The 12097-nt window shown below is 39.3% G+C and overlaps 1 protein-coding gene across 2 annotated transcripts; it reads left to right on the top strand.

The window, feature by feature from the left end:
• Positions 1–6602: 6602 nt before the first annotated feature.
• Positions 6603–10600, top strand: LOC103972740 (protein G1-like7). Of its 2 annotated transcripts, XR_010480159.1 has the most exons (3): positions 6603–7241; positions 9409–9575; positions 10486–10600. XR_010480159.1 is itself a non-coding variant. In XM_065085003.1 (2 exons), the coding sequence occupies exons 1-2, from the start codon at positions 6707–6709 to the stop codon at positions 9447–9449; spliced, it is 576 nt and encodes a 191-aa protein (XP_064941075.1). In that variant the 5' UTR covers positions 6603–6706; the 3' UTR covers positions 9450–9692. The 2 variants fall into 2 exon arrangements, 1 of the variants encoding a protein (XP_064941075.1); XM_065085003.1 differs by lacking the exon at positions 10486–10600 and having other exon boundaries at positions 9409–9692.
• The last annotated feature ends 1497 nt before the right edge of the window (positions 10601–12097 follow it).

Raw genomic sequence — 12097 nt, 5'->3', positions numbered from 1 at the left:
GGTGACCTGAGGGCATGGTATACTTGGTCGAGTCCCTCGAGGGTATATCATCAAATCGGACTCATCTTGTAACGAAGGTGTTGACTTAACCGAGCATCATGGTTGGTCGAGTCCCTCGAGACCATGGTGATTCGGAGGCCGAACAGGACGGGAATCACAAGGAGTTGTGATCGGCAAGAGTTGCCTACCTTTTAGGCTTAGTGTGATTGGTCGAGTCCCTCGAGATTACACTAAGACGCTGATTGGATCCTGATCCCCACTAGAAGTCTGCCGGAGACTTCCGTTTCACGTGCTGAGGGTGTCGCGTGACTCGTTAGTAAAATAGTGGGAGTATATTAAGATAGAAGTCCATATCTTGATAGTTTATTTCTTGCAAAATCTGCATGTTATTCATTTCTGCTGCATCTTTATTTTCAGAAAATGTCGTTTTCAAATCCCTTACGTGGCATACTTGATGTCAACCGCCTCACTAGTCCAAATGCAAATATATATACTTATCTAGTATGTGTATAATCAATTACACCAGATGATCATGGACCACAACCTAATGTGATTAGGCCCGAGCCAGTAGGCCTAATCACTCACATCAAGATCTATGTGTGCAACGGTGCATCTCCATGCCCTGTGATCATCCATCTCGTCCTCATCGGTTCCGTCGACATCTTGATGCATCTTCATGCATCACGATCGTCCGTCTCGTGGGTCCCGCTATCGCATCCACGCTCCCGCTGTGCCTCCTCATGTGATTACAACTTAATCATAGGCACGCAGGCCCAACAATAAACAAGAAATATAATGGAGGCTCGCAAACCTCAATAATAATAATCACCAGTACGTGCATCGTTCTCTCCTTCGGCATATTGCTCAATCGACATGTTGTTTTCCCGCAACATCTGATCTCCTTGGCGCAATGTCCCATCTTCTTGGCTCGATACTCGAACTCATGGCACAAAGTCTTTTGCCGATACATCGACCGATCATTCGGCTCAACGTCTAATCTTATGATATGTTCCACTTTGGCCCAACATTGATTCTTTCTGCTTTAATCAAATTGTCTATCTATGATCGAAGCTAGTCCTACATCACTCAAAATACAAATTAGATCACAAACTCATCAATTGATTTCATCGTCAAAATATGAGATTCAATACTTATTTATCTATGCTATATTATCCAAAATACTATTATTGATTGAATTTATAAAATATACATTAATTTTGTAAATAATATTTTTAATTAATAATATAAAGGAGCTCTTGTCCAAAATCCTTTTCCATCTTTAAAAAACATGTATTTTTATGTTCAAATGGTTACGAAAATTAATCTCTATTTTAATTTATGTTAACCTAAAAGTTCATCGTCAATATGAATTATTGGAGTGCGAATCTTATCACCCAATGATACGGATAATCAACACAAATGTAAATAATATATATTTTAATTTATGTTAGCCTAAAAGTTTATCGTCGATACAAATTATAAAGTTAGATAGTTCGATTATGATATGGCATATTTTGGTACCACCCCCACGGCAACAATCAGCAGCCACGTTCATGCCAACATAGAGCCTCAAGGATAATATGGTGCACTACGTCAATGCGACACCTCGGACTCAAATGGGACGATCGCCTGTTCCCGTGTTGTCTGAGGCTGTACAAGACAATGCCACATAGTACAATGACGCTTTGGAAAGCTCAAAACAGTGTCACATAACACCGATCATGTAGGTCGGTCGACGCCTACATGGAAGGTACGAGTCGATTGCCCGAGGAGTCGACGACCATTAATAGACCATATACGATCGATTTTCGTTCACAGGTATAAAATCCAACCTCTTGACCAATGTCAGGATTCAAACTTCGAGCACCTCAACGACGGAGGAAGAGAAACTTCTTGCTCTACGTTCGATCGATCCTGGAGATAAAACCTAGACCCGACTTGATGACAACCACCCTAATTTGAGCAACCACATGGGTGTCTATGCTTACTGATCCTATGTCGTGTTGATCCATCGATCACAGCATAAAGTTGCTCAACAGATTACAAATCTTATCATGGAGTGAGACAAATAATCGGCACCTAGGAGTTGAAAGACCATTGTGGCTTAAATTAGGTGATGCCTAATCGAAGAGGAACTTATTTAGAAAATAGAGAACTAATGGGAAAAAATACATTTTACTAGTTTAAACTAAATAATATATTTCAACTTGTACTTGTTGTGCCTAGAAAGATATTTATCTACCCGCATGTGACTAGGAAAAATATTCTTTAAATATTTTAAAAACTTGATCATATTATTTTATTCTATTTGTTTACAATTAACATAGACCTATCAAGTCTTCATGAGGCCATAAATATTGCCCAATTCAATTTGATCATGACAAGGTGGATGAGCTATAATAATGGATGTTACCGAGTCCACATCCTCCGCTTCTCTTTTTATCTCTCGCACATCACCATGCTGTGATCACTGTGACCGATCACAGTGAAAGGAAGCTGAGAGATGGATCACAAGACCACTGTCTGCGTCATGGTCGTTCGTTATTCTCGACCCTGCGCAAGCTTTTCAATGCACAGGAGTCTTCTTTGACCGCCCTCCTCCTCCTCGTGGCTCCTGCTGCTGCTGCCTTGCCATGGCAAAGCATGCAGGAGTCGTCGTGCATGTGCAGCCACCGAAACAGTGCAACCATGCAGTTCTCAGAGACTGTTAAGAATCCGCCATGGGAGGGAGGACCGCACGAGAAGACGGAGGAGGAGAAGGTACAGTGCCTGCTCTGCTACAGTACGGGGGTGGTAGAGCTGCCATTTGAAGGGAAGCCTGGAGATGGATCTCATGATCTGTTGGCTTGAGCTTCCGCTGGGTCCGAGTAAGTACGTGGTGGAGGTGACCGGTGCCTGCAACCACGACGGTGTGTCTTCTAAAGAGGCGATAGCGTCTCGTGTTCCTATCGTACCACTCGACTATTTCCTTCGCTCGTCTCGGCTTGCGTGCTGCTGCCGCTGCAGCACAGTGCAATTTTGAGCGCCACCACAGCATCCGTCCAAAGTTTTGAATGCTTTGCCTCGATTTTATCCTACAATTTTGTTTGAGCGAATTGTCGAAAAAAATCGTTTGAATTATCCAAAAAAGAAAAAAAAATATCTCTTTTATATTTTTATTCCGAATAAGTGCTCATTTTAAAATTTATGATCTTTCTTTGTCTACACTTAAAATAATTTTTCTTGTGAATCGGTCCAATTATAATATTTTTACATCGTGTTATAGTGTTTTCAATAATATTAAAAAATATTATAATATACGAAAAAATCTATAATTTTGTAAAAAATAATATATTTATAATGTTCTTACACTATATTATAGTATTTTTAATAATACCAAAAAATACTATAATACAACATAAAAATACTATAATTGAATCGGTTTATAGAAGGAAGACAAATCGGGTTATAACTGAATATGTATTTTACATATCAAATAAAAATACCGTATAATGAAGGTTTTTTTTATTTATCCTTTTTTTGCTATCCTTGATGATGATTAAATTTTAAATGACATTTTGGAGGACTTATAATGATTTTGCAAATATAGTTTATGAATCATATAAGCACTCTTGTAAAAAAGTTAGTAACCATTTATTTCATCTCTGTTTGTGATCTAATTTGCCAATCTAATAATTTGATTGATCACCATAAATAAAATAATATATATTTTATAGGATTTTATTATTAGTTTTAAGTTTTATTATGATTTTACAAATTAATTTATACTACAATTAACTTATAGTTTTGAATACTCTTTTTTTTTTCCCTTATAAAACAACATTTCAAATCTTTGTCAATTACTAATCTTCAGAAGACATTTCCTTCGATAGTTTAATATATATAAATTAATATCAAAACTAGAGCTCAAATGGTGCCTCTAAACAATCATCAAGTCTAAATTTACATTAATAAATATTCTTAATTGGATAATCAATCATTTCCAAAAAAAAAACCTAATATATTAAGGAAATAATCGAATATAAAAAAGTTGACTCTTGAAATTAAACTCAAATTATGTCATGCAAACCAACTAATGAGAAGGGATAAATCAATGATAAATCCCAAAAATCTGAGTTTTTAAGATTTAACATGCATGATCAAACCTTAAATTAAAAATTACAATCTTTTATTTGTTTTAGACATCCAATTAGTTAATGTATTATTGCATGTGTGATAGGTCATAAGTTTGAATCCACATGTAAGTAATATATTTTATATTTATTTTTTAAAATAAAAATAATATTTATCGAAATCATATTAAACCCTCTATTGGCTTGCTAGTCATGAAATATCAATTTAAGCTTGTTCACCAATGCTTCAAATCAACTCATACAATTAATGTTCATGGGACCTACTTGTAGAAATTGGCTGAGTTGGATGACGTCCAAAGTTATCGAAGGAATCGTCCTTGATGGGGTCACTTGGGATCATGATAAAGGAATCAAATAATAACAAAAGGTTTGGTGGAGAGTTCGGATTGGGAGCCTTGGAATCTCTCATGGGGGTTTTTGAGGAGTTTGAGAGGAGGAAGAAGAGGAAACTATTCGCCACTTCATGGATGATGACGATGGTTTTGTGCTTCTCTTAAATCCGTATCCAATGTTATTGGCCATTAAAAAGGTTTTATAAAAAGATTATATATATTTTTGATTAAAAATATAAAAATTAGGATGATTATAATATTCCAAAAGATTGACTTTATTTTTTAAGAAGAAGAAATAATGGTTGAAAAAAGTTTATTAATGATTTAATCAATAATTCCAGTTGATTGGGACTCCACACATATAATATAGTCGATCAAACCTATCACATCAATATTAGATGTAAAGATAATATTTTTTTAAAAAATATTTCTTATTTCGATATAAAAAAAATTTCTCATCATTCTATAGAGGTACTCAGTTTGGGGAATACATATTAGTTCTTGTGATCTAATAACTTTTAGAAATTGGATCAGGTGGATGCAACATTCATGTGATCAAAATTGATACCATATATATTGTCAATCACCAATTATTTTAACTACTGAAATGATACCCCATTTATGCTTAAAATTTCATCAGAAATTTCATGTCCAGCTAAATGAATGTTGTGAGACAATATGATGGCCCATAATTTGGCAAATTTCATATTATTATTATTATTATTATTCAATCTTGTAAAATATTATGATGTCTTTTTCTCTATTGGTCATTTACACTTCATACAATGTGCCCTTCTCAAGGTATGAAATAGCAAATGAAACCTATGTGAATGAAATAAATGATAAAATGTTCAATGCAAATGAAAACTATAAAATATATAAAATGATAACCAGTTTTTCAAATATGTCACTGTAATTAAATCGTTTAACTTTGATACATATAATCTTCTCATTTTCTTTAATTCAGTAAGAAGATATAAGTGAGGAAGGGAAAAACTATGTTGGAAAATTCCACCACCAATTTATTTCTATCTACCAAGATGTGTATGGTTAGCCAAGGAACAAATCAATCTAATCCAAGCTTTGACTAAATCAAAAGATGTTGCCAGAAGACCATATCCCTTCTTGACCAAAAGAAGAACAGAGAATTGGGGAGATGCATGTATGAAAACAACCTAAAAGGTTCCTCCAAAGTGAAATCCAAACGGGAATATGAAGTGAATTAGTATATTAATCTAATAATTACAGTGTTTTGTGGGTTATTTTTATCCATAAAACACTGTGTAATTTATTTTAGAAAACACTATATAATGATTTTGTTTAAACATACTGTGACATAAAAAATATTATTTAGTATTTCTAAAACAAAACACTATATAGTTTTTTAAAAAATATACCATATAATATTTTAAAAACACTGTATAGTGTTTTGTGGATAAAAACCAACTCACAAAATACTGTAAACAATTGACAAAAAAAAATTTAAATTTGGGCATAAAAAAATGACAGGTTTTTTAAGAGATGTTTTTGGAACATTAGAGATAAGGGATGAAGGTTTTATAATTTAAAAAATGGTACCATCCTAGAAAAACTTAAAAATAGAATATTTTTCCTAACAATAATATATATATATATATATATATATATAGAATAATAATGTAATCTTCATAATATTTAAATCTTTTGCAAATGCCACTTTCATTAGTAATCATGATTATAATGAAAAATTAATATTGTCACACTAATTTTCTATTTTAATTAAAAAAATATATTGAAGGAATATATACTTAATTTTCTTTTTGAATTTTTTACCTTATTTATTCAAAGATTATTATTATTTTATTGGTAGCAAGATATACTTCTCACAAAGTGGAAAGTTTGTGACATGATAGACATTGCATCACCCAATTTATGCAGCCAATTATATTGTGAGACTCATTGTTTTGCCTTACCAAGGTTGTCAGACCCAAATGTATACACATCCTCGACTCTGTTCTTCTTCCTACAGTGGAGAGCGCCATAAGTGACATCCCAATCCCCGGGGGCCACCACGTGTTCTCACACACCCATCTCCCTTTTTGTTGTCCTTCCCATATCGCATCTTCTATCTCTCTTTCTCTCTCTCTGTCTCTCTCACTCTGGCTCTCTTTGCTTCGCTCCTCCTCCATTCTCTTCAGTCGGAAGTAGAGAGAGAGAGAGAGAGAGAACGTAAAGGGAGTGGGGAGCAGTGGAAGTTGGTGCATGGACTCGGCGGGGGCAGCAGACACGTCCACGGGGGGCGAAGGGCCGTCCAGTGGCGGCGCGGGGAAGGCCGGGCCGCAGAGGGGGGCGGCGGCGGCGGCGCCGAGCAGGTACGAGTCGCAGAAGCGGCGGGACTGGAACACCTTCCTGCAGTACCTGCGGAACCACAAGCCGCCGCTGGCGCTGGCGCGCTGCAGCGGGGCCCACGTGATCGAGTTCCTGCGCTACCTGGACCAGTTCGGGAAGACGAAGATGCACGCCCCCGGGTGCGCCTTCTACGGCCATCCTAGCCCGCCGGGGCCCTGCGCCTGCCCCCTGCGCCAGGCCTGGGGCTCCCTCGACGCCCTCATCGGCCGCCTCCGTGCCGCCTACGAGGAGTCCGGCGGCACCCCCGAGACCAACCCCTTCGCGGCCCGCGCCGTCCGCATCTACCTCCGCGACGTCCGCGAGAGCCAGGCCAAGGCCCGCGGCATCCCATACGAGAAGAAGAAGAGGAAGCGCGCCCCCGCCGCCGCCGGCCAAGCCCACCCCGCAGGTGAGTCATCCACCTCCACTGTTCTCAGTGGCGGAAGTTCTGGTTCAGGGGCCGGTGACGGATCTGGCGCTCTGCTTAGGGGCTCCTCTAGTTCCTGAGTCGCTCTCTCTCTCTCTCTCTCCCTCAACCTCCATCTCTCTTCTATTGTTCTTGGCTCGTGCATGATGCTGTCATTGGCGATTCTCTACATACCTAGTGAAGAAAGAGGGAAGAGACGGCAACTCTCTGTGTCTCTCTCGAGCTTCTTGGAACTGAATCCGACTACTGCCGACATTAATTGATCGCAGATCGCTGTGTCTTCCTCTTGTATTGAACCCTTTGGTAATCATCGTTCATTTGTTCCAAGAGACTAGGATCAAAGAGATGTGTCGTGTGGAACTCCTCTCTTGCCTTCTTTGCTGTGTTTGATCTGCTTGAGAATGGAAAGTAGAGAGAGAGAGACGAGATATCTCAATCCATCTGCTATCAGAGAGGTGCAATAACTACAGTATGTTGCCTTCTTTCCCATTCCCACCTCTTCTATCATAATCCCTGTCTTCTTCGCACTCCGTCTCATCTTGCTGCACCATCTTCTTCCACCCAGTGTAGCCTTCATCATCCACGTTCCACACTGACGCAAGGCAACACCAGTCATCTTCCTGGATCGATCGACTGTGCTCTCTGCATCAGATTAGGGTTGATGACGAGAGAAATCGATGGTCCCCTACTGGTTCAAGCCAGGTCTCGCCACACGTGCGGCCTCCACCTTCTCTGACTCAACCTTGCTCACTCGCTCACTCTCCCCAGTTTGGCAGCGATAAAAGCAGGCTGCAGTATTCCTCCTTCCTTCTCTCTATTCTGCACCTGATCTCCTCCTCCTCTCTCTCTCTCTCTCTCTCTCTCTCTCTCTCTCTCTCTCTCTCAAAGACCCTCTTTGCAGTAACGTTTGTGAGCATTACCACTTTCGTCATGCCTAGTTCTTCGTGACAAGTCACTGAATCCTTTTTTAGTAATATCTATGATCATTGCCTTCTTGTTCGACTTCTATCTATGTCGACTGCCTGCCATCATCTCCAACCCCTCATTGCTTGATGTCACATGTTCATGTGATGGGTCGTCCGTGGAGCAGACCGTGTCACAAGAACAACAGTAACCTCCTCTCTCTCTCTCTCTCCTTTCCCATGGACAAACCTTTAAGAACAGTATGCTCTCTTCTTTGCTCTTCTCGGGATAAAGCTTCTTTCCTCCTTTGTTTTCCTTTTGAATGGGTAAAAGCTCGATCTCCTATCTTTGTGGGGTATGAGACTGTCTCTGATGAGATTTTGTATTCTTATTCTTCAATGATGTCGTAGTGGAGTAAGAGAGCAACACCACCGCACGTCTAGTCTTGTCCAGACTTATACCGCAGGCTTCAAAGGAATATATCCTATAAACAATTGCGACCCCATTACTCACACTTTGCACCATCAAGAATAAGCTAATGAATATGATCTAACTTCATACTATCTAGTTTGGTGTTCTAATCTCTTGCGGTGCTGTTTTATGAACATTCCTTAATTTATTTTTGTTGCTGAAGCAGTTTCATTAGGGTTTAGAGTGACACTTGACGATATCTTCAACCATTGTGTGGCATGAGCTATGATTAAGCCAGTGATATACATGGCTGCGATCTCATATTCTGACATTTCTACTATAAGTTTATTTCCTCGTATTTATGATATCCATTGAGATCTTATACCAGACATGATGTAGTATTGGACTACAGATATAGAATTGGTTGGAGAGGCAGCTGGAAGTTTATCCCAGACAATGGATAGTGTTCTTTGCTTATAATTGCCGGTGATGTTGATGGCTATCAAAAGGTTAGATCTAGGGAGATCTAACACTTCTTTTCTTCACCATCATCAACTTGTCCTATTAATTAAACGACTTTATCATCTCACTCGTTGGCTGATGCCACCTTTTCTAGAACTCACAGTCGCATCAACCACGAGCACGAATCTTTGTTTTATGCATCTTTCAGCATCTGCAATAGATAACAGACAAGTGTTGGTGCTGTGGCTCAACTCCTGTGGAGAAGCTAATTGAAGCTTCGCATGGTTCTAAATTCCTCTGGCATCAGTTCTTTAGAGGTTCTGATCAGAATGAAACATTCTCTAGTAATACATGCTGTCTTTGGTTGATGAAGAGCCTGGAGGATCAAGTAATGGGGGAATTGGACCTCACTAGCTATAAAATGAAGAGGATTCAGTTGATGCTCCTCCCTTGGAAATGCGCAGAGCTTGGAGAACTTGCTGCAGAAGTTGAAAATAATTGATGAATTGCAACATGGAAAGGCAGCATAGTAATCTCAAGGTAAGAAATGATTATATTCCATGAATACAGCTAAACATAAAAGAGTCCAAAACCTTGTATGCATCAATATGACTTGAATTTTCCAAGTAACTCAAGAGCAATGTTCTTTTTCTTTTTCTCAGAAAGCAATATCAATCATTGCCATTGATGTTTAAATCATATTCCCATGAAATGCATAGGATTCATGACTTAAAATTTAAGCTAAATGTGGATTAAGTGGATCTCAGCTCTATGCCTTACTTGAATAGTATGATTGACATCAAAGGATCTGCATTCAAACATTGAAGGCTAAACATGGACTACAGTGAGAGAACCGTTTCTTCTATCAAGATTCTTCTGTAAGTCTTGGAATGAAAAGAGTGATAGCCTACAAGCAGTTCTTTGGTGCATGTGAAGTTACCCACAGTGTTGTTGATATCAGGGAACTAATCCCTGGTCCCACAGATTGGTTCTCTTCTTCCTACTCTAGTTTTACTTCCATCTCTCCAAACCCTTAATAGAATTGTTGTCTGTGCTTATCATGCAACATGTTGTTTTACTACTTGTGTTCTTTTAATTCACTTGAAAGCTTTTCTAAGATGATATGGTTTCTCAAATGAACTGTGCAGGCTAATAAAATGCAGTAATAACATAAACTTCATCCCTAGCTGAGAGAGTAACAGAAGTCTAAAGTAACAACATGTTGTTTTTCCTCCTCCAATTCTCTCACTACTTCAAAAAATGTTTTTTTGGGCATGTCTTTATATAAAGAAGCAGAGTTAATGGCCTATTAATTATCTACTTGGACTTTAGATGAGGTACTGTAACTTAAATACAAATTATCCGGATCACAATGAGCAACCTACTTATAGTTGATATGGCTGTCGCAGTCCTTGATGAGATCAAGATGAGTTTAATTTTCTTAATGCAGACTTTGAACTACTCTTCAAGTTGGAGCATCTTCTTGTGAAAGCTTTACTAGAAATTTCAAAGTGGAATTGAAGATCGGAGACCAAGGGTTTGCTATCTTCATGTTGCACTTCACCACCACTACAAGAACCTATTGAAATACCAGCAGCAGGCAGGTTAATCTAAATGGTTATCTGGAAAAGCTGCATGCAGCATTACTTCGTTAAGCTTCCTTGAGGGAAGCAAACACCAGATGTGTAAGTATAAATTTGGTCGTCAATTCGAGGGCTCCAAGTTCATCTGGCCTGGTCATCCTTTCCGAATCTTGTCGCCTGCGAGTTGCTAATCCGCCTAGTCAAGCTTCCTTCTTAGACCTCGATTTGGAATCTCGACCTAGATCTTTCTTTTCGATGTGATATTGGCCTAGGTATCTTGAATTGAGCTCCTCGAGATAGCTTGGCTTGAGACTCGCTTCTTCCGATAAACTGTTAAGTAAAGGAATCATAATATGATTAGAATCTATAATGCACTTTCAGAAACTACTCACACCAACACAGGTTTCATGGGGGAAGACGATAACAGGCGAGTCATCGAACAGTTCATGCTCATCTCCAAGCACTGACATGATCTGCCCATGTGGGTTCTGATCCAAATACCTGAGGAGCATGGCGGTGCGTCCCGTCGACGAGGTCACGGGAGCCCCGGGGCCCGATTCCACGCCCTTTGACTCGGTGTCGACTCAGTCCCCGACAGAGTAATCTGCGACCCGGATTCGACAGCTTTGCCCGAGGGGCCTCCTCCTGGAATCGGTCGCCATGGGAAGCAAACTTTCCCAGTCCCACCGCCACCGCCATGGCCTACGTATTGTGTGCATACACCTGCGTAGTTACCTGTTGATAGCAGATGGGGCAGAAGGTCATCAGCGGCGCGCTTCATGTCGCAGTCTCAAGCAGGCCTTCCTATGAATGCTGCTGCCTCTGTCTGTGTGTGTCGGTGCACTGCGGAAAGCTGGGGTAAGTGCTGTCACTATCCATCATGGTTTGTGTTGTCTAACTTAGATCTTTTCCTTGCCATTTGTGTCTCTCAGGAATCACCCTTCTTTAGTGAAGACTTAATTGATGTGGGGAAGCTCACAAGTGGATTCTCGAAGGACATCCAATCAATAAATTCGTTGCAGTTCGATCAACTCAACTTTTAGAATCCCAATGCTATAAAAGGGTCTCTCTCTTGTTTGGTGCTCCTATGTTCTTGTATTCGTTCTATTTTGGTTGTTTATTTTTGTGGATTATCACCTCCACATTCACCTCAATCTTAGTAATCGATGCTTCTTTTCTTGGAAGAACCTATCTCGAATGCTGTAACGGCTTTAATCACGGAAAGTGATATAGATATGCTCTTACCATCCATTTTGAATGGGCCATCTCAATTCTAACTGTGGAAGATGATGGTTAATTATAAAAACTCGCAGACGAGCGACGGAGAAAGCAACGGAGATTAAAACATATTTGATTTAGAGGTGGGAGAAAAGAGACGAGGAGAGAGCAGCAGAATCAAAGATGCTAATTATATATTATCCTCTTATAGATTGTGTCGCATCAGTTTTATCAATAAAATATAAAAAGATAATCTTAACG

This window comes from Musa acuminata, chromosome BXJ1-10, assembly GCF_036884655.1.
Source record: "Musa acuminata AAA Group cultivar baxijiao chromosome BXJ1-10, Cavendish_Baxijiao_AAA, whole genome shotgun sequence".
Taxonomy (NCBI): Eukaryota; Viridiplantae; Streptophyta; class Magnoliopsida; order Zingiberales; family Musaceae; genus Musa; species Musa acuminata.
Note: the sequence above shows the minus strand (reverse complement) of the source record. Positions and strands in the feature narration are given on the sequence as shown.

Bases quoted from the DNA above. Each gene is read 5' to 3' on its own strand.
- LOC103972740 (XM_065085003.1), top strand. From the start codon at position 6,707: ATGGACTCGGCGGGGGCAGCAGACACGTCCACGGGGGGCGAAGGGCCG. The intron at 7,242-9,408 runs GTGAGTCATCCA...TGGTTGATGAAG, and splicing joins CGGCCAAGCCCACCCCGCAG to AGCCTGGAGGATCAAGTAAT.